Raw genomic sequence first — 27,500 nt, 5'->3', positions numbered from 1 at the left:
TGGTTGGGACTGGTACTGCAGCTTGAATTCAACCCAGTCACCAGGATGAATTTTAGTTTCTGCTGAACCACCTTTACGATTGTTTGGGTTGAATATTGTAATTCAGCACCATCAGGACTGATCAGAGATGGTCCCACTTCCTGAGAACAATAGCCGGTTCTGGTGGAGGCAGGGCAGATATTCACTGGTGTTACTGGATCTGTGCTCAGACGTGTCTCTGGGTCACAGGAACATCAACTGTACACATTATGTTCTGGAGACAGGCCGAGACACCGACAGTTACAGTTACATCCAGTGAACGTCTCAAACTTCTGATTAATGTTCTGCTTAAGAAATAAATAAAATACAGACTTTCACATTTTCTACTTCCATGAATCCACATGTATATTTATGATTAACGTATAAACAGTCATCAGTGTGTTCAACCTCTCTCTCTCTCTGTGTTTTGATTAAAGCTGTCAGTCTGTGATGGTCAGAGGACGTCTGCAGAACTCTGTCACTGAGTCTGGACCCACATTGATCCAGTTAAATCAGGTGTGACCTGTCGGTGTGCTGGTGTCTCTGATCTCACCTGAACCTTTACAGAGCTTCACAGTATCAGCATGTTGTTCAGAGTCCAGTTCAGAGCAGCTGACAGCAGCACAGTGACGACGTCTGCTCAAAGTGGACCCACGCTTTGTAGATTCTAACTTTATTTAAACAGTATGATGACACCGAGCAGCTCTACAGACCCTGTATCATCAGTGAGTGGACCTCTGATTACAACACAACTCATTCATACAATCAAAAAATGCAAACACATCCAGTGTGTCCTGACAGAGACTATACACAGAATCACACCAGGTCTGCTGTCAGCACCAGAACAAATGTTCCTGTAAAACACACACATGTTCAAACTCCTGTTTGTTTTCAGTCTCATGTGTTGAGGTTCTGTTGGGTCCAGACACAAACACCTCAAACTCCTGGTTCTGTCTCACACACAGCTGGACAAGGACTCCTTACGACATCCAGTGATCTCTCCTCCACCACCTCCTCCTCTACCTCCTCCTTCCTGCTACTCCTCCTCCTCACTCCTCCTCCTCCTCCTCCTCCCTGTCACTCCTGCTCCTGCTCCTGCTCCTCCTGCTCCTCCTCCTCACTCCTGGTTCCGGCTCCAGCTCACAGGGATCCACTGTGGTTCGTCCTGGACCTCCTGTATGATGGAGCACAGTGTGATGCAGGCGTCCTGCAGGTCGTCGTTCACCAACACGCTGTCAAAGAACTGTTTGTACTTCGCCTCGATGAGCCGGGACAAGTCCTCCATCTCCAGCAGGTCGTCCTCCTGCAGGAGGACAGACACCAGGACGTGATCTCCCTGTGGGTCACTTTACAGATTTATAAGATAAGATGATCCTTTATTGATCGCAGAGAGACATTCAGTTGTTGTAACATGTAGAAACTGAAATAGCGTAGATCAAGATAAAAATATATGAAAATAAAACAGAAGGTAACCACAGTTGTTCAAATGGTTCTGATGAGCTGTTGTCTCAACTTGAACATGGTCCAGTTCTTACTGTGAAGGCTCTGTTGACGCTGTAGCTGGTGATGATCCGGGCGTCCCTCCTCGTCTGTCTCAGTCTCTCAGGACTCGGAGCTTTGATGAAGATCACGTAGGGCTTCAGTTTTCCCGTCCGCAGCGTCAGGATGCTCTGATGAGAGAACAACAGATCTGTGTTCATCCGCTGCTGAAAATAGTCCCAAACAAATGTTCTGATGTTTGATAAAGAGTGAGCAGCTGTTCAACCTTCACCAGGAACCAACGGAGCACAGACAGGAAGTGATCTTATCTTTCACGTTGTGTCCTTGAGTCATCCTCAGTGTAAACTACATGTACACACACAGTACTCAGTGTATACTACATGTACACACACAGTACTCAGTGCATACTACATGTACACACAGTACTCAGTGTATACTACATGTACACACAGTACTCAGTGTATACTACATGTATACAACACTCCGGCATTAAACATGACCAGAAGCTAAATAAAGATCCTGGAGGTTAGGTCACAGCAGAGATCCTGTTGGTTCTGACCGACTCTTAATGAAACTCACTCGTGGTTCAATGTCGACGATGCACATCCGTCCTCGTTTTAACACCTCGTCTACAGCATCAGTGCTCGTCCCGTACAGGTGACCCTTATACTCTCCGTACTCCACAAACCTGAACACACATCAGCAGATAAATATCAGGCTATAAAATAATAACAACAATTAAATACATTCAAAAAACATGTAAACAAAGATGGCGATGCTCTCACCTGTGGTTACACACCATGTACTCAAACAGCTCCTTGGTCACAAAGTGGTACTCTCTTCCTGTCTGCTCGCCTGCTCTGATTGGACGAGTGGTGTCTGGAGGAACAGGGCGACAGCCAATCAGAACAGAGTAATTATTCACTGATGACTCTGACCGACATGGTAGATTACATCCTATTTAAACAAATGTGTTCAGTGGAGGACACGTACGAGGTACGGGTCCCTGGAAGGTGGAAGGGTTCAGTTTGATGAGTCTCTTCCTCAGTTCATTCACTCCGACACCTGAAGCACCTGGACGAACACAAAACAGAGACATGAGGCTCTGTGCAGACTGTAAGATGGACAGGACAGACTGACACACAGAGACAGGAGAGTACAGGGACACAAACAGTAATGACGTCTCACCGACAAGGACGATGAGGCGGTGGTTCTCCTGCGGGAGGCGCTGGTACAAACACACCTCCTCGTAGGGAGTGGACAGAGCGCTGCTGTTGGGAGAGCAGGAGGTGCAGGACTGACGTCTCCTCCTGTAGGACGTCCTCCTCCACAGACGGAAACTCCGGCGGAAACCAGCTGAAGAGAAGACGACTCGTTTATTAATCTACTGGATCTTTAATATCCAGAAGGAAGGATCAATAAATCAAGTGTCAGTATTTATTAGACTTTAACAAGGCTTCATAATGAACATTAATGAAACTCTATCAACATGTTCATTAACAGTTTCCTCGTGTGTTTATTTTATAAATCTTAATTTCTATTAAATTCACTATTTTATTTTATTCATCAACGAGCCGAGAAGTTTAAAACCTCGAGTCACTCAGGACGACTTCTGCTCCATCATCATCACTCTGTGTACAGACTCAGAGTGTTAATTAACTCATGAACCACAGTAACTGAGTACAGTTACTAACTCTAGTAACAACTACAGTAACTAAGTACAGTAAGTAACTGTGTGTTACCGAGGTAGATCCCATCAGTGACGTCAGAGTCGGCCTCATCTGAAAGAAGGAAACATTCAGACTGTTCAGAATTAAAATAATATATATAAATAAACATCTTCTTTCCTTTAAACAGACTTGACGACACACAGAAGTTAAACAGGACGCAGCAGATCGATCACCAGATCGATCAGCAGATCGATTATTAGATTGATGAGTGTGGATGATGTGGACTGATGACAGCACAACAAATCAATGAGTGATCAGCAGAGATCGATCTCTTACCAAAATGTATTTCTTCCAGCTCTGGAGAAAACAGAGAGACAGGAGTCACTTCACTGATCTGATGGATGATCATTCATATTAATATCATCACTGTGTCGGCTGGTTGTACCTGTGACTGTGTGTTTGTCATCAGCATGCGTTCGATCGTCCTCTGAAACAGACAGAACATTATTCTGAATAATAACCAAAGCTGCAGTCAGCAAACACAACATGAAGTTTACTGTGTGATTAAAGACTCACAACATGTCTGAACACACTAACCGTTATCAGGCAGCGTCACTGAGGACAGACAGAGAACACAAACACATGTTAACACATCAGACTGACCCCTGCAGGCAGAGACACAGAACTACAGAGGCAGTGACTGAAGTTCAGACTGTGAAACAGATAGAACAATTTTATTTTGTGTCTTTTTAAGATACATAAACAAAACAAATGTCCTGCCACAGAAGATGTTAATGAACGTCCCTGCACATCAGTAAACATTAGTGTCATTGATAATATTGATGAGCTCACAGGGTCTGATGCAGGTATGAACCTGTAATGGCTGACACCACCACTGCTCCCTCTGTTTACTGCAGAGACAGAAGAAGAAGAAGATTCAACACTTAAACTGCACATAGAAACAAACTAAAGCATGAAAACAACAGAAACCCTCCCATAATAGATCAAATATAATATATATGTTTATATTTTCTGATGTTATTTGTGATGTAAAACAGTAAAATAAAGTTCAGACAGTCAAACACAACAAAACATTTGAAGGCATCATCTTTTCCTTCGATGTTTCATAGACTGAACGATTCATTGATTAACTCAGAGAATAATTTGGAGATATTAATAACCATTAATTAAAATAAGAGTTAGTCGCAGCGCTCAGTCTGTTGGCCACAACCTGTAGATTCAGGAGGAAACATGAAGCGATCCAGATCATTGATTAGTTTTAATGAAGAAACAGCTGAATATGAAAAGTTACTAAATGTTCTCTGATGTTTTTAACTGAATCGGTGTCCAGTGAGTAAAGTTTGATTATCAGGTGTTGAGATGTGTGACCGTCACCTCTTCAGCGTGCTAGCAGAGGGAATCAGACCAGCGCAGGAAACCGTACACGGCAGCTTCTTGGCCTGCCACCACTGTCCGTCCGACTGGTCCACCACCTCCAGCAGGTCTCCTCTGCTGAACGCCATCCCTGCATCAGGACACGGGATGGACGAGTCCTGCAGGGGGCAGTAGTCCACCATCGCCCTCATGTACACCTGACAGACACAGAGCAGGACGCGTTGGTCTGCGTCCTCCTTTGCAAATGTTTTAAAAACTCATTTTTATAAAATGTCTTTAATTAGTGTGTTTTCTTGTTGTGCTCTTACTCTATCAGTTTTTATTTTGTTTTTTAACCTCCTCCTGTATATCATTCTGTCATTGAACTGTGTATTTTTTACTTTTTGTCTGTGAAGTACTTGTTATATAAATAAAGTTTATTAACTATGATTTAAATTCTTCATAAACTGCTGTAAAACAATGCAAGACTATACGCTTAAAAACTAGAAATGGAATCGGTAGATAAAAATATGATGAAGATAAAAGATTTTACAGCGTTAGATTCTTATTTGACTCTGGATAAGAAAAGGAATCAGGGTTAGGGTTAGGGTTAAATAAATAAATCAGGCGGGCAGCGCGACTCGCCGCCTCTGGAAAACTAAAACAACTGTTAGTTTTAAAGTCCTGAAGAATGAAGCAGCAGCTGTTCTGATGGACTGTTTTCATAATATAAGACAGATTTTTTAAACGAGCCGCCATGTTGGTCCAGTTTGAGGTGTGAAAGTGTTTGTGCAGCTGTAGGAGGAACGAGGACGCTCAGGTCCAGAACCACGGACACATTCATTAACTGAGTGGACTGATTGTTATATTTGATGGTAGACAGACGTCCACCATGAGTCACAGAGACACAGTCTGCCTGTCAGTGTGTTTATATTCATATTCACAGTGACTTCATAAGATCGAGCTAAGATGTGGAGGTCTGCTGGATGTTTCTTACCGACTTGAGGCTGCTGCTGCTCTGAGCTGCGTTAGGAATGACTTTAAACAGGATCGTCCCCCGAGACTTAATCTGACAGGAAAAGACACACCAGAGTGAACAGAACCAACAGAACCAACAGCACCGGCCAACACTTTAACACTGAGGGACACATTTATGATTCTATCATTTCATTTCATCATCTGTGGCCTCCCACACAATCAAACATGCTGCTGATGATTGATTTATATTATTAATCAATGATGGGACCCACCAGGATCTGGATGACCTGTTCTGGCTCCAGACCCACCACAGGGTTTCCATTCACCTCCACCAGCAGATCACCAGGATGAAGGAGGCCTGACACACGCACACACACACATTATAATACACAATACGGACTTTTTAAGTACACGAGTTGCTGAGTTGATGTCAGGTGATGCTGAAACATGGCGGACGAGAGTAAACATTTGGGTTGATGGTCAGAAACTTTAAGGTTAGTTTGTTGTGTAGTCGTTGTGTTGTTTCCTTTCCTTTGTCACTCAAATACTGGAAACAGTTGTCAACATGTTGTTTAAATGCTCTGAGCTATAAAATGAAAACAACTTTTCTTGGATGGAAGAACGATTTCCCAGTTCAGGAAATGGGACCATCTGAGCACCTGAATGCATCATTACATACAGTCCCCTCCAGAACTATCAGAACAACGAGGCCAGTTCTTTTATTTTGTCTGTACACTAAAAAACATTTGGGTTTGACATCAAACGATGAATATGAGACGAGATCATCTCCAGGTGTTTACATCTGGATCTGTTACACAACTTAGAAGAAGCATCATCTGTAACAGAACACCAAACTTTTAGGTGAGCGAACGTTCAGGAACAGATCAGAGTGAACAATACTTCATATTTAGTTGCAGATTCTTTGCTTCAATAACTGCATCAAGCCTTCGACCCGCTGACATCACCAGACCTTTACATTCTTCTTGTGTGATGCTTTTCCAGGTTTTCACCACAGCCTCTTTCAGCTGTTGTTTGTTTCGGGGGGTTTCTCCCTTCAGTCTCCTCTTCAGCAGGTCAATAAGTCTGGAGATTGACTTCAGTCTAAAACCTTCCTCTTCTCTCCCCTGATGAACTCCCTGGTTGTTTTGTGTTTTGGGTCGTTGTCTTTCTGCATGATGAAGGATCTCCCGATCAGTTTGGTTCCATCTCTCTTTAAATTGGCAGACAAAATATTTCTGTAGACTTCTGAGTTCATTTTGCTGCTGCCATCATGTGTTACATCATCACTGAAGATCAATGAGCCCGGCCCAGAAGAAGCCATGCAGCCAAAGCCATGATATTACCTCCACCATGTTTCACAGATGAGCTTGTGTGTTTGGGATCATGAGCAGATCTTTATTTTCCACACATCAGACTTTCCATCACATTGGTAAACGTTCATCTTTGTCTCATCGGACCATAAAACTTTGTCCCAGAAATTTTGAGCCTCGTCTCTGTACTTTTTGGCAAATTCCACTCTGGCCTTCCTATTCTTATTGCTAATGAGTGGTTTGCATCTTCTGGTGTGGCCTCTGTACTTTTGTTCCTGAAGTCTTCTGCGAACCGTGGATTGTGATACCTTCACTCCTGCCCTCTGCAGGTGGTTGATGATGTCACTGACAGTTGTTTTAGGGTTTTTACAGCTCTCACAATGTTTTGTCATCAACTGCTGATGTTTTCCTTCATCTACCAGTTTGACGTCTGTTGCTGAGAACACCGGTGGTTTCTTTCTTCTTCAGGACAGTCCACATGGTTGTACTGGCGATGGCCAATGTTTGTGCAATGGCTCTGATTGATTCCATCTTCTCTCCCATAGACAGCTCTCTGGTCTTTATGTTGGTTACACCCTTTTAACTATAATTGCAGTCTGCAAAGGCAAAACCCAAAGCTGAAACTGAGAGTAGACATTCAGCACTATTTACTGTTTGAATAATCAAAGTGATAGGACACACCTGGGCAGCAAAAAACACCTCAGTCACATGTTCCAATCATTTTGCTCACTTGAAAATTTGGTGGGTTCAAACAAGAGGTGCTATCTCTTAAGTTGTGTAACAGATCTGGATGTAAACACCTGGAAATGGAAGCTGACACCCTGATCTCTTGTCTCATATTCATCTTTTGATGTCAAACCCAAATGTTTTCAGTGTCCAGACAAAATAAAAGAACTGACCTTGCTTTTCTGATAGTTCTGGAGGGGACTGTACACACACACACACACACATACATGCGTAGTTAATACAGTTTTGTCTCACCGCTGCGGTCAGCAAGTCCTCCATGAATCACTCTGGCGATGTAGATCTCTCCTGTCTCCTCGTCTCTCCTGATAGTTGCCCCCTGAAAGACCATCAGACAGACAGACAGAGAGACAGTTACTCCAAATGTAACAACTGTCGTAGCAGTAACTAGCAGCTGTTAGTATAACTCTGTAAAAAGCAGAGAGGAAACACAGGAGAATATAATATTGAAGACACAAAATGGAGCGATGGGATGAAAACAAGTGATGATGGAAGCTGATATTCAGACTGGTATTAATGTTGTCATTGGATCATTTCTGTGTCAGAGTGGAGACTTGAGTTTATTTCTCAAGATGTGAAGGCAGACAGAAGTGGTGCCAGGCTGACTGGATCACCTGCCAGCTTCTTCTTCAGGGGATTTGATGCCCGGTGCAGACAGAAGAGCTCAGTGAAACAGAGCTTTAAAGTCTAAACATAATTTAGGCAGTGTAATTGGATCAGATTGAGTCAGATCAGAGCACATAACTACAGCAGGAAAAAACATCAAAGATCTGGCCTGGGCCAGTACAGAGTCAACAATACTAATACATTCATAATGAAAAGACAACAAATAAGATGGAATGATCTTCACATTTGTTTGCAAACCTGAAGTTATTCTAGATTCTAGATTGGTCCCTAATCAGTCTATTACTTATTATCTAATAACAGTCTTCCTGCACATATTGTACTCTGTGTCTTTAGTCTATAGTGTCCTGTACACATCAGGTCCTGCAGAATCAGCAGCAGACCGTTTCAACTTAAGGTGCTGATGGAGAGCAAAACCTTCTGATTTGTTAGTTCACATTTTTGGTGCAAATTATTTCAGAACATTTTTCACAAATTTTACGTTAAAAAGTGAAGGCGAGAAAATCTGCTATTTCAAAAAGTGGCTGGGTCCCGATACAGAGTGAGTGACACCTCTGACAGACACAATAAAGCATCCCCCCCCACACACTCTGTGCTCCTTAATCCCTCCCCTCCGAGCTCGTATCGCTCTCCCCTCGGAGCCCCTTGTTGCGGGAGACACACCCCCTCCCGCAACATGCAACAAGAGCAACAAGCCGGCCGGCAGAAACCAAATACGGCGCCAGCTTTGAATGCGGAGTAACGATGTCGGATTCACAGGTAAAGTTATTACAATGCACGTTGAAACTAACGTAAATCTTGTAAGTCATTACAATGTCCACAGCTAAGCTCCACAGCCAAGCTAGCGTAACGTCATTAGCATGTTACAGCTACGTTACGTTACAGCTACGTTACAGCTACGTAATAAGTTACTATTTATCAACAGCTAAGTTAGCCACTTCTAAAAGTTATTGAGGGCCAAGAGACTAACAGATGCTGCCGTTAGCTTTAATCACAACGATCGCTTCCACATTGTGGCTGAAAACTAAACCTGCATGAGCCTCGGACCAGCTGTGTCCCAGCTGTTGTCTGAGTAGCACCAGACCGCGACACAAACGTGCCGTAAACCGTAATCTCTTGTTTATGACAGATAAGACACACAAATACACACATCGTAATGCGTATATGATAATCCATCATAGTGATTTAGCAAAGGCTTCGTTGAAAACAAATGGACAAGACTGGGAGGAGGGTTAGCAAAACAGTTGAGCAGTGACCGGGCGAGAGGTTGTTATGGAGAAATAAATCCGGACAGGATGAATGAAACCCCAACGCGAAGCGGAGGGTTTCATTCATCCATTCATTTATCTTGCATTACTTGCTGCTTCATTTAGCTGCCACGAGCAAATAAATAAGCTGATTTGGTGTAAACATGATAGCAATTTTAGCTTATAATGCTAACATAGAGGCTAACGTCTCCATCGAACAAGTAAACAAGTGTTGACAATAATGCAGAGACAGAAATTGTTTTGATGCCGTCTAATAACACAGAAAGAAACTAACGGCAGCTTTCACAGACATAAGCCAGCATCGGCATGAAAGTTATCTGTGTCACAACATCCACAATAAAGACGAAAGATTACCTGCTCAGGGTCAAACAAACCTCTTGCCCGCTTGTAGTTTCAAATGCGGAAGTGGGTCGGGACGAGATGTGACCAGGAGCAGGAGAGTGAGCGAGGGGAATGGACCATGCGGTCCGCATGGCTGCAATTGGTCAATTTCTTTGCAGTTTTGCAGGCGCTAGAGAGAATGGATTTATTTGGTTCCTTTTGCTCTTCACATGTAGACGTGTAGGTCGTACTATTGGGCCATAACCACCATCTAAATAATGTTAATAATAATGATCAATCTTTCACATCGTAGACCATAGCTTTAACTCTACATTTGTCAAATTCGGTGCACAGTCCACACAGAACAGGTGTTTTCTTCACTTCAGCTCAAACACTCAGTGTTTCAGCTGCCATATCGACAATCAGTGGATTTTCCCTCTTAAATCAGTCTCTGAAATCCCACATCAGCCGGGCTCCATCAGGAACCATCGGATCAGAACAGACAGAGGGAGATTAACACTACCTGACTGACAATATTCAATCCTAACCTAACTAACAGTCCCACGACAAGCAGCTGCAAATCGTAGACCATAGCTTTAAAGAGACAAACTACTGACCCCTGCCAACTTTAACAGCTACAGGCTAACAACATTTACCACGTTAGCATGCTAACATTAGCTGAGGTCACAAGAGAAATTGCAAAAAGATACAAGACAGATGATGAAGATGATGATGATGATGGTGATGATGGTGGTGATGGTGGTGATGATGGTGGTGATGGTGGTGATGGTGATGGTGATGATGGTGATGGTGGTGATGATGATGGTGATGATGGTGATGGTGATGATGATGATGGTGGTGATGATGATGACGGTGGTGATGGTGATGGTGATGATGATGATGATGGTGATGGTGGTGATGGTGGTGATGGTGGTGATGATGGTGATGGTGGTGATGATGATGGTGATGATGGTGATGGTGATGATGATGATGGTGGTGATGATGGTGGTGATGGTGATGGTGATGATGGTGATGGTGGTGATGATGATGGTGATGATGGTGATGGTGATGATGATGATGGTGGTGATGATGATGACGGTGGTGATGGTGATGGTGATGATGATGATGATGGTGATGGTGGTGATGGTGGTGATGGTGGTGATGATGGTGATGATGGTGGTGATGGTGATGGTGGTGATGGGGATGGTGGTGATGATGGTGATGGTGATGATGATGATGATGATGGTGATGGTGGTGATGATGGTGATGATGGTGGTGATGGTGATGGTGGTGATGGTGATGGTGGTGATGGTGGTGATGGGGATGGTGGTGATGATGGTGGTGATGGTGGTGATGATGGTGGTGATGGTGGTGATGGTGATGATGGTGGTGATGATGGGGATGGTGGTGATGATGGTGGTGATGATGGTGGTGATGGTGGTGATGGTGGTGATGATGGTGATGATGGTGGTGATGGTGATGGTGGTGATGGGGACGGTGTTGATGATGGTGGTGATGGTGGTGATGGTGGTGATGGTGGTGATGGGGATGGTGGTGATGATGGTGGTGATGGTGGTGATGGTGATGGTGATGATGGTGGTGATGGTGGTGATGGTGGTGATGGGGATGGTGGTGATGATGGTGGTGATGATGGTGGTGATGGTGGTGATGGTGGTGATGATGGTGATGATGGTGGTGATGGTGATGGTGGTGATGGGGATGGTGGTGATGATGGTGGTGATGGTGATGATGGTGGTGATGGTGATGGTGGTGATGGGGATGGTGGTGATGATGGTGATGGTGATGATGATGATGATGGTGATGATGGTGATGGTGGTGATGGTGGTGATGATGGTGATGGTGATGGTGGTGATGGTGGTGATGGTGGTGATGATGGTGATGGTGATGGTGGTGATGGTGGTGATGGTGATGGTGGTGATGGTGGTGATGGTGATGATGGTGATGGTGGTGATGGTGGTGATGGTGATGGTGGTGATGGTGGTGATGGTGATGGTGGTGATGGTGATGATGGTGATGGTGGTGATGGTGGTGATGATGATGGTGGTGATGATGGTGGTGATGGTGATGGTGGTGATGGTGGTGATGGTGATGGTGGTGATGGTGATGGTGATGATGGTGGTGATGATGGTGGTGATGGTGATGGTGGTGATGGTGGTGATGGTGATGGTGGTGATGGTGGTGATGATGATGGTGATGATGGTGGTGATGGTGATGGTGGTGATGGTGGTGATGATGGTGGTGATGGTGATGGTGATGGTGATGATGGTGGTGATGGTGATGGTGGTGATGGTGGTGATGATGGTGGTGATGGTGGTGATGATGGTGGTGATGGTCAGGATTTCAAGGACAGCTGGATGTTGGTTGAGAAAATATAATGTCTCTGTACCTTCTCCTCCTGTGTGTGATGATCCAGAGTCTGGTTATAGTGAAAAATACAACCTTGTTCTTTCAACTAATAGCTTGGATCCAGAGTCTGATGAAGATCTATGATCAGTGATTTCAGTCTGAGGTCTACAACTGAAAAAGTTAAAGAAGTAAGGTAGTTGTAGTAGTTGCAGTTGTAGTTGGAGCTGTAGCTGTAGTTGGAGCTGTAGTTGGAGATGGAGCTGTAGTTGGTGCTGTAGTTGTGTTGTAGTTGGAGCTGTAGTTGTGTTGTAGTTGTAGTTGTAGCTGTAGTTGTAGTTGTAGTTGTAGCTGTAGTTGTAGTTGTAGTTGTAGCTGTAGTTGTAGTTATAGCTGTAGCTGGAGCGGGTAGTTGTAGTTGTATCTGTAGCTGTAGCTGTAGTTGGAGCTGTAGCTGTAGATGGAGCTGTAGTTGGAGATGGAGCTGTAGTTGGTGCTGTAGTTGTGTTGTAGTTGGAGCTGTAGTTGTAGTTGTAGCTGTAGTTGTAGTTGTAGCTGTAGTTGTGTTGTAGTTGGAGCTGTAGCTGTAGCTGTAGTTGGAGCTGTAGTTGTAGTTATAGCTGTAGCTGTAGCGGGTAGTTGTAGTTATAGTTGTAGCTGTAGTTGGAGCTGTAGCTGTAGATGGAGCTGTAGTTGGAGATGGAGCTGTAGTTGTGTTGTAGTTGTAGTTGGAGCTGTAGTTGTATCTGTAGTTGTAGTTATAGCTGTAGCGGGTAGTTGTAGTTGTAGTTGTATCTGTAGTTGTATCTGTAGCTGTAGCTGTAGTTGGAGCTGTAGTTGTAGTTATAGCTGTAGCTGTAGTGGGTAGTTGTAGTTATAGTTGTAGCTGTAGTTGTAGTTGTAGCTGTAGTTGAAGTGGGTAGTTGTAGTTGTGCTGTTGTAGGTGTCACCCAAAGATTCCACTGGATGCATGTCCGCTGAGTTACGGCTTTTGCTCCATCATCCGTCGTCTGGCAAACCCCGCCAGCTGGGTTTTGAGTCCACCACGGCTGGAGTTAGGAGACAGAGGACTTCCCACGATAATTACATAATCACGCACGACTGCAGTTATAGGTATGTGTTATAAACACAACAACAGGAAGTGTTCCCGACTGAAGGATTAGAAGAAGAGCTTGTATTTGTCTCTTTTTTGAGGTTTTTGTGCTGGCGTCAACACGGAGTGTTTTCTTTTTAAAATTAACCGGATGTCATGTTGTTGTTTCGTGTCTGACTTCCTGTCTGCTCTGTGCTGAATTCGGCTGAATTGCTGCGTTGTGCTCCGGCATCCGCCAGAAATAGAAGTCCTGCGTATCTGCTCCGCAGGGCTGCGGACTGCCGGAGCTGGGACGCAGCAGATACGCAATGCAGCGGACCTGATGGAAGTTAACACATAGACTAGAGTGAAACCGATCAGCCCCGCTGCCGTGACGGAGCGGAGCCGGACCGGACACGTATCTGGTGGAATCTAGCCGTTAGAGTCTATTTTGGAATCCCAAGCTCATCAGGAGAGGAGACATTTTATTTTGAGCCTACTACTTCTTCTTCTTCTTCTTCTTCCTCTTGGTTGTCAAACATCCAGTGCTGTTACAGTCCTGCTGGTCCTCCACAGGAGCTCTGGAAACTGATCCGTTATTGAGCCTCACCTGCCCGTTACTCCCACCACCACCTGCCCTGTGGGTACTAAAGCTCACCACTGTCCTTTTAGATCCTCCATTCATTGGACTCCTTGATGTGGTGAAGCCATCAGCACAGGAGCTGACAGACGAGGATGAAGAGGAGGAGGAGCAGGAAGACGAAGAGGAGGACAAGAGGTGGCGAGGATAGGGTGTGGGAGGCTTACGGACCATCTTTGGAGAGACTGAGGAGACCCGTGGAGGAGGTGGGGGAGGAGTGTGTTGTTTGGGCCTGTGCGGAGGAGATGACTCAGGGTGTTTGCTGGCCACGATGAGCCCCTGGAGCTTGTCGACCACCTCTGCCAGCAGGTTGAGCGCCTGTGTGTTCTCCTCCACACTGTCTGTGATCATCTCTGTCACTTCCATCACCTTCTGGCCCAGATGGCGAACGTCCTGAGTGCCATGCTCAATGTTGCTCGCCACCACCTGAACGGTGGACCGTGGACCGTGGCCCTCCACACTGTGCTGTTTGGTTAGATCAGGAGGATGACAGAGGATTGATTGGTTCTGGTTCTGACATCCATTGCGATGAGGAGCAGTAGAGTAGTGGGTCATTGGGGGATGACTTAACAGCTCACCTTGGTGTTTGTTCTGAGATCCAGGTTGACCCCAGTGTTGCCTCCCAGGCGTGGGGAGAGTGCTAACGCCCTGCTGCTGGGTGGAGGGATGAGCAGCAGGACTAGAAGGAGCTGTGTGGGCTCTGAGAGGAGTCCTCCCATCACCAGAGGAGGTCCTGCCAGGTGTGGGGATGTTCCTCGAGTGTCCCCCCATTGCCCCCTTTCTGTAGAGGGCGGGGTAGTTAGGGAGGCTAAGACCATACGCTGGGACTGGAGGACGAGGGTAGGCATAGTCATCACTGCACCCACCAGAAGAGGCACTGCCTCCCCAAATGTGTTTGTCTGAAAATGAACCTCCATGTAGAGAGGAGGAGGAAGAGACAAAGATTCAAATTAGTGCCGACAGAAACATGAAAGACACGCTGAGGAAAAAAGAACGTAGCTGAATGATTGAAAAATGAAAGAGACGATGAAGTAGCACATTTTTTTGATTTGGTGACGATGAGGATGATACTCGATGATGAAAGACACTGGATGGATGGGCTGATGGATGAGCTGGTTGTCGCCACACTTTAGCTTGATGAATCCAGACATGAACTTTCAGATCAAAGAAGAACAAATGCAGAAATGGACGGAGAGATGATGGACATGATGTATTTTTCAAGCATCTCAGAGCAGAAATCAGTCTGTCTTTAAAAGTAAAAGTATTTTATCGTGATGTGTTTAACTTTCAGGCCTCGTGCAGGGTATCAGACAGGAACAGTCCTCTGATGTCCTCACAGCCTCACACTGACAGTTAAAGCTATCACAACCATTCTTCTCTGCAGTTGCCTAATGAATCAAACTCTGACAGCCCCGAACAACAGGACTGACGTTATAAAAAATAAACAAACTGCTTCAGTGGAAATCATGGAATCATTTTTTTAAAGATGTGTCCAGTAATTCTGGAGAAACACCGTCAGTTGTTGAGTCTGATTCCCAAGTCGTCACAGACTGATGCTTTGGGTTGTCGTTGTTGTGGCTCGTCTAAATCGTAGCTACAGTCAATAGATGTGTTCATGTTTTTACTGTGTTACAGGAAATGTAACTAAAAAGGTTGGCAGTGGAAGAGATGATAACATATTTAATGCACAATAGATGCTTGTGTGAAGTTATGAGTTGATTCCTATCTTTCTATTTTAAATGTGTCCTGCCAGTGTTAACATGCAGCACAGAGGCATCGCTGGAAACACATCGCCGGGAAAACCATAGATTTCTTTTGTTATGCCGGGCCTGGAGCACGCTCCTTTATAGCACCACATGTTCTGGGTTCTTTAGGGATTAAAGAGGTTGAGATGATCTCAAGCGTTCAGTGCAAGAAGCAGAGTCGCACCACGTTTTCTATGAATTACATTTGATCCCCTGGGTTCATAAAGAGTGCCGCTCCACAGGTGCACCACGCTGTTTTGTCTGACACAAGGCCACGACTGCAGCAACTTGTCTGTTTGATTGGGGTCTGATGCTATATTGGTAAAAATTGGCCGTTTATTCATTATGGAGTGAATTTCTTTGGACAGTTTAGTCAGCTATAACATTTCCCTAAACACATGAAGCCTACATGTAAAAAGTTGTGCTTCGAATCAAACTACAACATGAAGGAAAGAGTTTCATTAACCTCCTCACATGGAGGTGGAAGCTTTGTCAGTGCTCTCCGTGCAGGAAGAACACCAGGAACACGGTTGTAGGTAAACCGGAGCGCACGGGTCAGACAACAAACTTTTATTTAGGTAAACTCTAGTTTACCTTGGACTTTGTTTTTTTCCTGAAGGAAAACTAGAACACGTCATCATGAGTCGTACTTGATGAATCTGTCCTCTGCTGACAGTCGAGTGTTTCGTCCTCATTAACTTCCAGCTCGATTCCTTGGCGTGACTCTGATAAACTGTGTCCCAGCTGGATGAACTGTTGGACGTCTTGATGACGGATTGGACAAAGAATGACGAAATGGAAACATGGACAGATGATTGGTGATGTCATGGAGTGACTGTCTTCATGTCTTCCTCCTCTTACCATTGCAGGGGGCGGGACTAAAGACAGAGGGAGCTGACTGGTTGAGCCCTGTCTTTGACAGATCTGTGGTTTGCCGACACAAACAGGAACTTCCTGTTGACTCGTAGCGGGTGAGAAAGGGACGTGACTGTCCTCTGTGGACGGGCAAAGGTCTGGTTTCACTGTCGGTCACCCTGAGCTCCTCCCCCGACCGCGCCCTCCTCGCCGGGACAAGGCGCTCCAATGTGAGGCGACGCAGGCTGCTCCATCGACTACGAATCAGTCCTGCTCTGTCTCCTACAAACCCTCCGCACACCTCTCTGCCCTTCTGGGACAAAAAAATCACAAGCTGAAACAGGAAGATCTTTTCTCACATCTTCATCACAACTGTGAGCTTCAGACAAAAGACTACTATGACCGACGACTAAACAGATTCTCCTCAAAGTCTGGTCAGACTTCTACACCGTCACTTTGTCTCACCAGCGGCTGGTTGTTCTTCACCAGACAAACGATCCTCATGGCCTCCTCATCCTCAGGCATCTCATCAGGCAGAGGAGGTAAGATAGGTCCATAGTCTAACTGGGCCACACTGTCGTGGGTCGAGAGGAGGGCCTGACAGACAGGTACAGGTGACAGAGAGAGAGACAGGTACAGGTGACAGAGAGAGAGACAGGTACAGCTGTTAGAACACAGAGAGAGACAGGTACAAGTGACAGAGAGAGAGACAGGTACAAGTGACAGAGAGAGAGACAGGTACAAGTGACAGAGAGAGAGACAGGTACAGCTGTTAGAACACAGAGAGAGAGAGACAGGTACAAGTGACAGAGAGAGAGACAGGTACAGCTGTTAGAACACACACAGAGAGAGAGACAGGTACAAGTGACAGAGAGAGAGACAGGTACAGGTGACAGAGAGAGAGACAGGTACAGCTGGTAGAACACAGAGAGAGACAGGTACAGGTGACAGAGAGAGAGACAGGTACAGCTGGTAGAACACAGAGAGAGACAGGTACAGCTGTTAGAACACAGAGAGAGAGACAGGTACAGCTGTTAGAACACAGAGAGAGACAGGTACAGGTGACAGAGAGAGAGACAGGTACAGCTGTTAGAACACAGAGAGAGACAGGTACAGGTGACAGAGAGAGAGACAGGTACAGGTGACAGAGAGAGAGACAGGTACAGCTGTTAGAACACAGAGAGAGACAGGTACAGGTGACAGAGAGAGAGACAGGTACAGGTGACAGAGAGAGAGACAGGTACAGCTGTTAGAACACAGAGAGAGACAGGTACAGGTGACAGAGAGAGAGACAGGTACAGGTGACAGAGAGAGAGACAGGTACAGCTGTTAGAACACAGAGAGAGAGACAGGTACAGCTGTTAGAACACAGAGAGAGACAGGTACAGGTGACAGAGAGAGAGAGACAGGTACAGCTGTTAGAACACAGAGAGAGACAGGTACAGGTGACAGAGAGAGAGACAGGTACAAGTGACAGAGAGAGAGACAGGTACAGGTGACAGAGAGGGAGACAGGTACAAGTGACAGAGAGAGAGACAAGTGCAAGTGACAGAGAGAGAGAGAGACAGGTACAAGTGACAGAGAGAGAGACAGGTACAAGTGACAGAGAGAGAGACAGGTACAGGTGACAGAGAGGGAGACAGGTACAAGTGACAGAGAGAGAGACAAGTGCAAGTGACAGAGAGAGAGAGAGACAGGTACAAGTGACACAGAGAGAGACAGGTACAAGTGACAGAGAGAGAGAGAGAGACAGGTACAAGTGACAGAGAGGGAGAGAGAGACAGGTACAAGTGACAGATTTTTTTTTTGATTTTTAAAACCAAACTTTAATTATCAGTCCATACTATGTCACACAACTCTATCAAATTCAATCACACAATTGCAACAGAGAAAAACAGGACATAATCAACTGAGCAACAGAAAAAGACTCAGAAACTCAGGACTAGTGAGTCCTCCTGGACTGAACACAAAACACCATTTACAGCCCAGGTCTTTACAAAACCCTCTATCTGGTCAGTCAGCCTGTAGAAGCTGAACTCCACCCTCAGCCGAGCTGCCAGCATCCCCGTTACCATAGCCACCACCTCCTGTGACCCCTGACCCCTCACCCTGTTCTTACGTGTTTTCCACGTGACTAGCTTTGATAACCCTGAGATGTAGTTGATGAGTGTGTGTGTTGCCTTCTTCTTTGCGGAATAGCGTGGCCCATAGATGTATAAACAGGAAGTGAAGTGCTCCCCTAACCCCTGAACCCAGCCCTGCAGCAGCCTGAACAGAGGCTCCAGTCTGGGACACTGGACAAAGAGATGTTGTAATGTCTCAGTGTCAGAGCAGAAGGAGCAGCTGACCCCCGTGCTAGGATCAAGGTGTGCCAGATACCTGTTTGTAGCTATGGCCCCATGTACAATCCTCCACTGGAGGTCGCCCGTCCGTTTTTCAACGGGGGGTTTGTACAGGGACCGCCAACAACCTCCTGGAGAAGAGCCCCTGCCAAAAAACTCAGTCCACCTCGACACCTTCAACTCGGCCAGAGAGCGCAGGCCTGCCACCTTCAGGACGATGTTATACGCCTCCTTTCTCCCCAGAGACTCCAGGTCTCCCAGCTGTGGGGTCCTCAGAGAAAGCAGGAGGTCCTCCTCCTCACGCCACTGGCCAACCGCAGGAGAAACCATCAGGGCAGGAAACACATATTCATGCTGCTCATCCCACTGGTCCAGAACAGTCCGGTCCTTCACGAACCCCCTAAGAACCTCCGGCAGGGACCCACAGACCTCTGCCACCAGCCTGTGCAGCACTCTGCTGGACCTAATGCTGAGTCGCTCTGCCAGGTGGGGGATGGAGGTCCCTAGGAGGTGCCCCAGCTTCAGGCAGCCGGCCTCCCTCAGTCTGACCCTGAGGCTGTCGGAGGACAGGACCCCCGAGGTGATAAAACTGTTCCATAGAAGAGGTTCTTCAAAGAGCCACATCCCAGGTGTTACTGCATCCTTCCGCTGGAAAATGAAGACCTGCGCCGCCTCGAGCACCGACTGGTAAAAAGATGTCAAACCAGATAAGTCCACTGAGCTGAGCTCAAGCAGAAACAGATGTTTATCGTACCCGAGACGACCGGCCTTCCTCAGCAGCAAGCAGGCTGTGTCCATCCACGGCAGACCAAAACTGTACAGAAGCCTCTGGGCCGTCTGCAGCCTGAAAGCCGCGACCCGCGCCGCGATGTTGACCAGGCCCTGTCCACCCTCATGTACCGGCAGGTGCAGCACCGCTGATCTCAGCCAGTGGTGTCCCGACCAGAAGAACTCCACCGTCTTCCTCTGGATGGCTTCAACCAGGCCCCTCGGTGGCTGCAAGACCCTCAGCTTGTGCCAAAGGGTCGAGGCAACCAAGTTATTGACAATCAGGACTCTTCCCCTGTAGGAGAGCTGAGGGAGCAACCATTTCCACTTAGACAGTCTGGCACACACTTTCTCCATCACACCCTCCCAGTTCCTCTTCTGAAACTCCTCACTCCCCAGAAACACCCCCAGCACCTTCATGCCCTGCCTTCCCCAGCTCAGGTTCCCCGGTAACACCGGTATATATATATATACATATATATATATACATATATATATGTATATATATATATGTATATATATATGTATATATATATATATGTACTCTGACACTTTCCCATTTGAGTAACAGAACAACATGGAAATATATTGGTAGTTAGTAATAGTAATAATAGCAATAGTAGTATTCAGTACAATGGTAATACCAGTGAAAATAGTACATACCTCCATGGAATTCATATGAAATGATTATTTAGTATTATAAATGTATAGATAGTTGTAGGTGTTTAATATTTGTCTCACTGTACAGGTTCATTTTGATTGTTTTTTAATGCGTTCATTTCATATCAGCTGTTGGAATATTCAGTCTCCACTCCTCAACCTTTGAGCTGAAGAGCAGAAACCCTGAATTCATGAAATCTATCAAAGACGTTGATATAATTGTACTGACAGAAACATGGTGTCAAAATGATTTGCTCACTCACTGTCCTCCAGGATATAATGAAGTCATGGGGCCCTCTATAAAATTAAAAAACATACGCCAGGGCAGGAACATCGGGGGGATCTTGGAGTGGTATAAAGGAGATCTCACCAGTAAAACAGGGAAAATCACACATTTGGTTGAGAGTAGATCAAACCCTCGGCATAACTGATAGGATCTATATCTCTGTGCAACTTATATACCCCCAGTAGATTCTCCTTATTTTGAAGAAGACATTTTTGACACTCTCCATTCAGAAGTTGCCTCCTTCCAGGCCCAAACGTGCTTCTAACTGGAGATCTGAATGGACGAACAGGAATCAAACCTGATGTCATGGACCCACAGGACAACAACCATGTATTTGGTCAGGCCCCCCTGTTTACCACACCAACCATCACCCGTCGGGACAACCTCGCCTCTGAAATACATCAAAGTGGCAGGGAGACAGTGCATCTCTGTCGGGCCTGAGGCCTGTACATAGTTAATGGCAGGTTCAGAGGGGACTCTTTAGGGAGATTCACATACTCCTCAGCTCTTGGGTCTAGTGTAGTAGACTATGCAATCACTGACATGGACCCCTCCACTATCAGTGCCTTCACTGTCAGACAGCAATCCCCCCTTTCAGACCACAACCAAATAAATGTGTTCTTTAAACTCTCAGATCAAATGAGTGGCACAAAAAGGGAACCCAGCAAGCTGTTTCAATTAAATCCTGCCTACAGATGGGCCCCAGACAGTGGAGACAAACTCATCATGGCCTTGAACTCACCTGATCTGATGAATGACATATCAATATACGACCAAAACCAATATGTCTCTACCAGAGATGGTGTAAACAAGGCCACTGATGATATCAATATGATATTTCATAAGGCAGCTATCAAAGCTGACCTCATCAAACAAAAACAGCCTGTTAAAAGGCAAAACGCTGACAAATGGTTTGATCCAGAATGCAAGACCATCAGAAAAGACCTGAGAAAAATAGCAAATGAAAAACATCACCAACCAAACAACCCAGCCCTACGCATTAGATACACTGACACTTTAAAGAAATATAAATGTACAATTAGGAACAAAAAACAAAATGATACCCACATGAAACTTGAAGATATTGAGAATGCCATTAATCAGAATCAATTCTGGGATATGTGGAACAAGCTCAACACAAAGCAACAGACATTACTCATCCAAAATGGTGACATCTGGAGAGCACACTTTGAAAATCTGTACAAAGACACGCCAATAAATCAAATCAATTCAGATCAGTGTATTATACAAGAAAAACTCCAAACATTAGAAGAAACAGTTAAAGAGAACCAAAACCCGCTTGATGTCCCAATTACTTGGGAAGAATTGACCACACAGACAAAATGTCTCCAGCCGAGGAAAGCTTGTGGTCCAGACAGCATTAAAAACCAAATGCTCAGATGCAGCAGCCCAGAGCTGCAGGGTGCAGTGTTAAAGCTGTTCAATACTGTGTTACAGTCGGGATGTTTTCCTGACATCTGGTGCAAAGGGCTCATTTCCCCCATTCATAAGAGTGGGGACACATCAGACCCTGATAACTACCGTGGCCTCTGTGTCAGCAGCTCCAGGTAAATTATTCTGGAGTATTCTGAATGAAAGAAAACTGGATTTCCTTGACGAACACTCCATCTTGAGTAAAAGTCAAATTGGCTTCCTCCCAAAACACCGCACCACCGCCATGTATATACCCTTCACACTTTAATTAACAAACATGTTCACCGAACAAAAAGTGGTAAAATATTCACTTGTTTCATTGACTTCAAGAAAGCTTTGGACTCTGTTTGGCATGAAGGGCTCTACTACAGGCTCCTGCACTGTGGTACAGGGGGCAACATGAACCATCTGGTTACATCAATGTGTTTGGAAAATATGTGTGCTGTTAAAATTGGAGACAAACAGACTGAACTCTTCACCCAGAGAAGAGGAGTACGCCAGGGCTGCAACATAAGTCCGACTTTATTTACACAGAAACACACCAACAAATGCATGTAGAGCAGAATGAGGCAGATCCCCACTGATAATTAACATTCAACAGAGAACGCTCAACTTTTAACCAGCTGAAATCAGCCAGAGACGCCCTCCACTCCAAAGCCTCCAGACTCAAGAGCTGAGCCCAGAAAAGAGCCCCTATGTCAGCTGGTACTGAGGCTGACTGCCCCCTCTCAGACAGTCTGACCAGCCTCACAACAACACTGCTCTCCAAACACCAATCAGAGGAAAGCACATTATAACACAATGTAAAGAAACCTGCCTGGAACATTGGAAAGAAGAAACTAAAAGCCAAAGTGGATCAGAACGTTATCTCGCCCTAAAAAGAGACGATGAAGAGCAGAACATCTCTCTGCTGTCAGAGATAGGAAGCAGAGACAGATGCTCACCAAGTGCAGGCTCAGTGACCACAAACTGACCATCCAAACAGGAAGACACAAACAATCACGGCAACCAAAAGACAACACAACATGTGGTCGCTGCTGGACAGGTGAGGCTGAGACAGAGATGCACTTTCTCCTACAATGTAAAGCATTCAACGAAAGCAGGAACATTTATTTTAACAAGTTCAACTCTGTAATCTCAGAGTTCAAAGAGCTGAACCACCTCTCAACATTAAAATACTCCTGGGAGAAGGAGACAGGGCATACCTGCTGCCCAATATGTGTCACCATGCACACCTGAGACACACACACACACACACACACACACACACACACACACACTGTATATACTGTATATATAATTAATGTAAATCAATCTTGGTGTTGTGACAGGTACAGGTGACAGAGACAGAGACAGGTACAGGTGAGTAAGTTTGCTCACCTGGATGTGAGGAGAGTTGAGGAGGCTGTAGAGCTCTCGAGCTTCAGGTGAGGGACGATGGATGTTCTGTACTGTACTGATGATCTGATGGACAGACAGACAGACACACACAGACACACACACACACACACACACACACACACACACAGACAGACAGACACACACACAGACAGACAGACACACACACAGACAGACAGACACACAGACACAGACACACAGACACACAGACAGACACAGACAGACAGGTATCTGTTAAAGGAAGTGTTGTGTTAAAGGTGTCTCTTGAGACAGGGTCTGGAGTTAAACTCCTTCAGGCTGAAGTATTCAGAAACAGGTTTTTGTAAAACGATGACGCAGACACAAACGTTGATCAGTGTTTGTGTTCTGATATGTGAGTCTGTGAGTTTGTAAGGTGACAGAATAGATGTCTTATTGTTTATATCTAAAAAAAGGACAGTGATGACAGCAGTCACGTTTCAATGCCTCCTTCACAGTATCATCTGTAACTAAGCAACCGACCACAGTAAACAATCTGCTTCCTGCACATGCTCAGTGTACGTGCATGGCCATGAGATCTGTGTTTCTGGTGTGACAGAAAACCACTTTACGAAGATACCTGTGTACATGTGGACAAGGACGAGTGTCATCCTCAGAGCCTCTGCTGTGTCTCTCTGCCCTGCAGTTAGAGACTGACTGAAGCTTTTCATCCGCGTTCAGACCACTTCAGATTTACTGTTATAGTGACGTTAATTAGGTCTTTCTTTCTCATCCAAGAGGCTTCTTCACTTCTAACTAACTGGAGGAGCTGCAGGCTTTTAAACTCAGTGTGGGAGTGTCCTTACAGAGCATGGGGGTGCCCTTACAGAGTGTGAGAGTGTCCTTACAGGGTGTGAGAGTGTCCTTACAGGGTGTGAGAGTGTCCTTACAGGGTGTGAGAGTGCCCTTACATAGTGTGGGAGTGTCCTTACAGCGTGTGAGTGTCCCTACAGAGCATGGGAGTGTCCTTACAGGGTGTGAGAGTGTCCTTACAGAGTGTGTGAGTGTCCTTACAGCGTGTGAGTGTCCCTACAGAGCATGGGAGTGTCCTTACAGGGTGTGAGAGTGTCCTTACAGAGTGTGTGAGTGTCCTTACAGGGTGTGAGAGTGTCCTTACAGGGTGTGAGAGTGTCCTTACAGAGCATGGGAGTGTCCTTACAGGGTGTGAGAGTGTCCTTACAGAGCATGGGAGTGTCCTTACAGGGTGTGAGAGTGTCCTTACAGAGTGTGGGAGTGTCCTTACAGGTTGTGAGAGTGTCCTTACAGAGCATGGGAGGGTCCTTACAGAGCACGGGAGTGTGAGTGAGTGAGCACTTAGAGTGACCATGACCTGGATGACTGAGAACCTTCATTAAGAGGTCTTTCTTTGTCTTCATTGACAAGCTGTGTGTGTGTGTGTGTGTGTGTGTGTGTGTGTATGTGTGTGTGTGTGTGTGTATGTGTGTGTGTGTGTGTGTGTGTGTGTGTGTATGTGTGTGTGTGTGTGTGTGTGTGTGTATGTGTGTGTGTGTGTGTGTGTGTGTGTGTGTGTGTGTATGTGTGTGTGTGTGTGTGTGTGTGTGTATGTGTGTGTGTGTGTGTGTGTGTGTGTGTGTGTACCTCATGTGAGAGTCCTGAGGCATAAGGCAGAATGGGACTTGGTGTCAACCTCTGGAACTGCATCAGGCACTCATAAATCTGGAGAGAAAACAGGAAATGACATCACTGCTTCACATTCACATGGTGTGTGTGTGTGTGTGTGTGTGTGTTAGTGCAGACGTGTGTGTTTCAGTGTGTGCTAAGTCAGTTGTGTACCTTCAGCAGAGCGTGAAGCCACGGAGCACTCAGGAGTTCATGCAGCAGCTGAGCACCATGAACGTTTCTGTGGACGGCCTGACCAACGTCCTCCACCACACTGGACAGCATCGCACTGACACCTGCACACACACACGCACACACATGTACACACACACAATTTATAGGCCCCATTGTTCTGTTAGCTCTTTGGTTCTTCTAACTGCAGAGTTCTCATGCAGGAGACTGACAGAGTGAAGTCCGTCACTACAGCTTGTGTTGTTGCATCGTGTCCTTATTCAGTGAGAGCTTTTAGGTTTGCTTCTTAAGTGTTAGGCTGAAATTTAAAATTAAAATGTAATCCAGTTTTCTTCACAGAAATTCATGAAATGCTCAGGTAAAAGCCTTCTATATATTTTTTAAAAGTGTTTTATATACACACTTTAAATCAAGAAGTTCTCTCGACCCCTAGTGGTCGTCAAGACCGGCGGGCTGGAACCAGCATCATCAAGCCACTCTACACACTAATTTCTAATTGACTTTGACTTTTATAACTTCTCGACTGGGCAGCAAAGGATTAAGATTTAATCAAACTGTGACAAGCTTGTTTTCTCTCAGAAAGCTGTCTCATAAAATGTCTGCAGGGTTCTTTGACTCGTTCTTAGGTCATGCAGCATTTTAGGTGATTTCTAAGCTCACACATGACAATCTGATGTGACTCCACTCGATGTGTTACAGACTCCAGCGTGCAGCAGATTGAATCTAGTTTGAAGAGTGTGTGATATGACAGCAGTTGTCGGAGGCTGAAGTTTGTCCTGAGCAGAAGGCAGACATGTTTGGGTCAGACAGGATTAACATGAGGAGCTCTGACCCGCACAGAGACACTAATACCATCTGAATTAGGTTTTACATCAGATTAAAATCAAATTAAGACCGGTCTGGATTTACACTCAAGGTTCAAGACAATAAACAGTGAAGGAAGTCAGTGAGGGTCAGGTATACACACTGTGTGTGTGTGTGTGTGTGTGTGTGTGTTTCTCACCATCCTCCATGGCAGCTTGTCTCATGGTGGTCGTCCACACTATGAGAAGGAAAAGGCTGTGAAGATAAATTAAGCAGATTTCAGTGAGTGTGAAGCTTCAGAGGCACAAAATGAGGCAAGAACTTTTATCCACAGATATTTTCATTATTAACTGTGGGCGTCCATTAGCTCAGTTGGTAGAGCGGGCGTCCATTAGCTCAGTTGGTACAGCGGGCGTCCATTAGCTCAGTTGGTAGAGCGGGCGTCCATTAGCTCAGTTGGTGAAGCGGGCATCCATTAGCTCGGTTGGTGAAGCGGGCGTCCATTAGCTCAGTTGGTACAGCGGGCGTCCATTAGCTCAGTTGGTGAAGCGGGCGTCCATTAGCTCGGTTGGTACAGCGGGCGTCCATTAGCTCAGTTGGTACAGCGGGCGTCCATTAGCTCAGTTGGTACAGCGGGCGTCCATTAGCTCGGTTGGTACAGCGGGCGTCCCATGTGCAGAGGCCTTGTCCTCGCTGCAGCAGCCCGGGGTTCAAGTCCGACCTGAGGCCCTTTGTTGTGTGTCACCCCCCCTCGTCCTGTTTCCTGTCATCTCTGAGCTGTCCGATCAATAAAGCCATACAAAGGCCAAAAAGATAAATATATAAATAACTGCACGTTTACATGAACATCTTCCACCAGTATTTATTAATACGCCACTAAATAAAGCTGAGACATTTCAGTTTTGACACGTTGTTTGAAACTGACTGTTTGCATCAGCAGCTGGTCAAAGTTTAATCTAAGAAATCTTTTCTGCTAAATCAAACAGACAGACGAAAACATTTACCTCACTTTGATCTATTTGTATGAAACATTTGTTATATATGTTAAATGTGCAAAACTCTTCTGTAATCAGACAGAAGTAATGAACAGAAGCAAAGAGAAAGATGCTACGTTTTTCCTCTGAAGGCTGAAAAACTGAGCTGACAAACTACAGGAGGCCAAAAGTACTGATTACTGCAGCTTTAAGAGACTCCATGAACTGAGGCCTACCTCTCTTTTATTACTTTTACCATTTTTTAGATTTGTCATCTAACATATTCACATTCACTGAACGTGTTTTTATTGTTTTCAGTGCGTCTCCATGTAGAAACTGTACTCGTAAAGTAAATACTGCACTTTATTTTATGCTACTTTACACTTCTGCTCAACTGACCTACATTTCAGAGGCAAATGTTTTACTTTTTATTCCGTTACTACTATTATCAGTCACCAACAGTTACTAGTTACTTTTCTGATTTAGATTACTGATACTAAAAATGTACAGAATGAATTATG

At 45.4% G+C, this 27,500-nt stretch overlaps 1 protein-coding gene across 1 annotated transcript; it reads right to left on the bottom strand.

Moving 5' to 3' along the window:
- Positions 1 to 1,135: 1,135 nt before the first annotated feature.
- Positions 1,136 to 26,229, bottom strand: LOC141002672 (MAGUK p55 subfamily member 4-like). Its single transcript, XM_073474044.1, has 20 exons — positions 26,205 to 26,229; positions 25,184 to 25,305; positions 24,989 to 25,066; positions 23,354 to 23,437; positions 16,949 to 17,080; positions 7,832 to 7,913; positions 5,813 to 5,898; positions 5,560 to 5,631; positions 4,584 to 4,780; positions 4,041 to 4,099; positions 3,786 to 3,803; positions 3,634 to 3,675; positions 3,525 to 3,545; positions 3,261 to 3,299; positions 2,707 to 2,874; positions 2,512 to 2,592; positions 2,304 to 2,397; positions 2,098 to 2,206; positions 1,554 to 1,688; positions 1,136 to 1,321 (listed from the first exon to the last, which is right to left on the bottom strand). The coding sequence occupies exons 1-20, from the start codon at positions 26,227 to 26,229 to the stop codon at positions 1,136 to 1,138; spliced, it is 1,830 nt and encodes a 609-aa protein (XP_073330145.1).
- Positions 26,230 to 27,500: the final 1,271 nt, after the last annotated feature.

This window comes from Pagrus major, chromosome 9, assembly GCF_040436345.1.
Source record: "Pagrus major chromosome 9, Pma_NU_1.0".
NCBI lineage: Eukaryota > Metazoa > Chordata > Actinopteri > Spariformes > Sparidae > Pagrus > Pagrus major.
The sequence above is the reverse complement of the archived record's forward strand: the minus strand, read 5'-3'. Positions and strand labels throughout refer to the sequence as shown.

Excerpts from the sequence above, each read along its gene's own strand:
- LOC141002672 (XM_073474044.1), bottom strand. The coding sequence starts at position 26,229 with ATGAGACAAGCTGCCATGGAGGATG. Across the intron at positions 5,899-7,831 it reads AGGACTTGCTGACCGCAGCG|GCCTCCTTCATCCTGGTGAT; the intron begins GTGAGACAAAAC and ends TGCGTGTGTCAG. Across the intron at positions 1,689-2,097 it reads TCGTCGACATTGAACCACGA|AGCATCCTGACGCTGCGGAC; the intron begins GTGAGTTTCATT and ends TTCTCTCATCAG.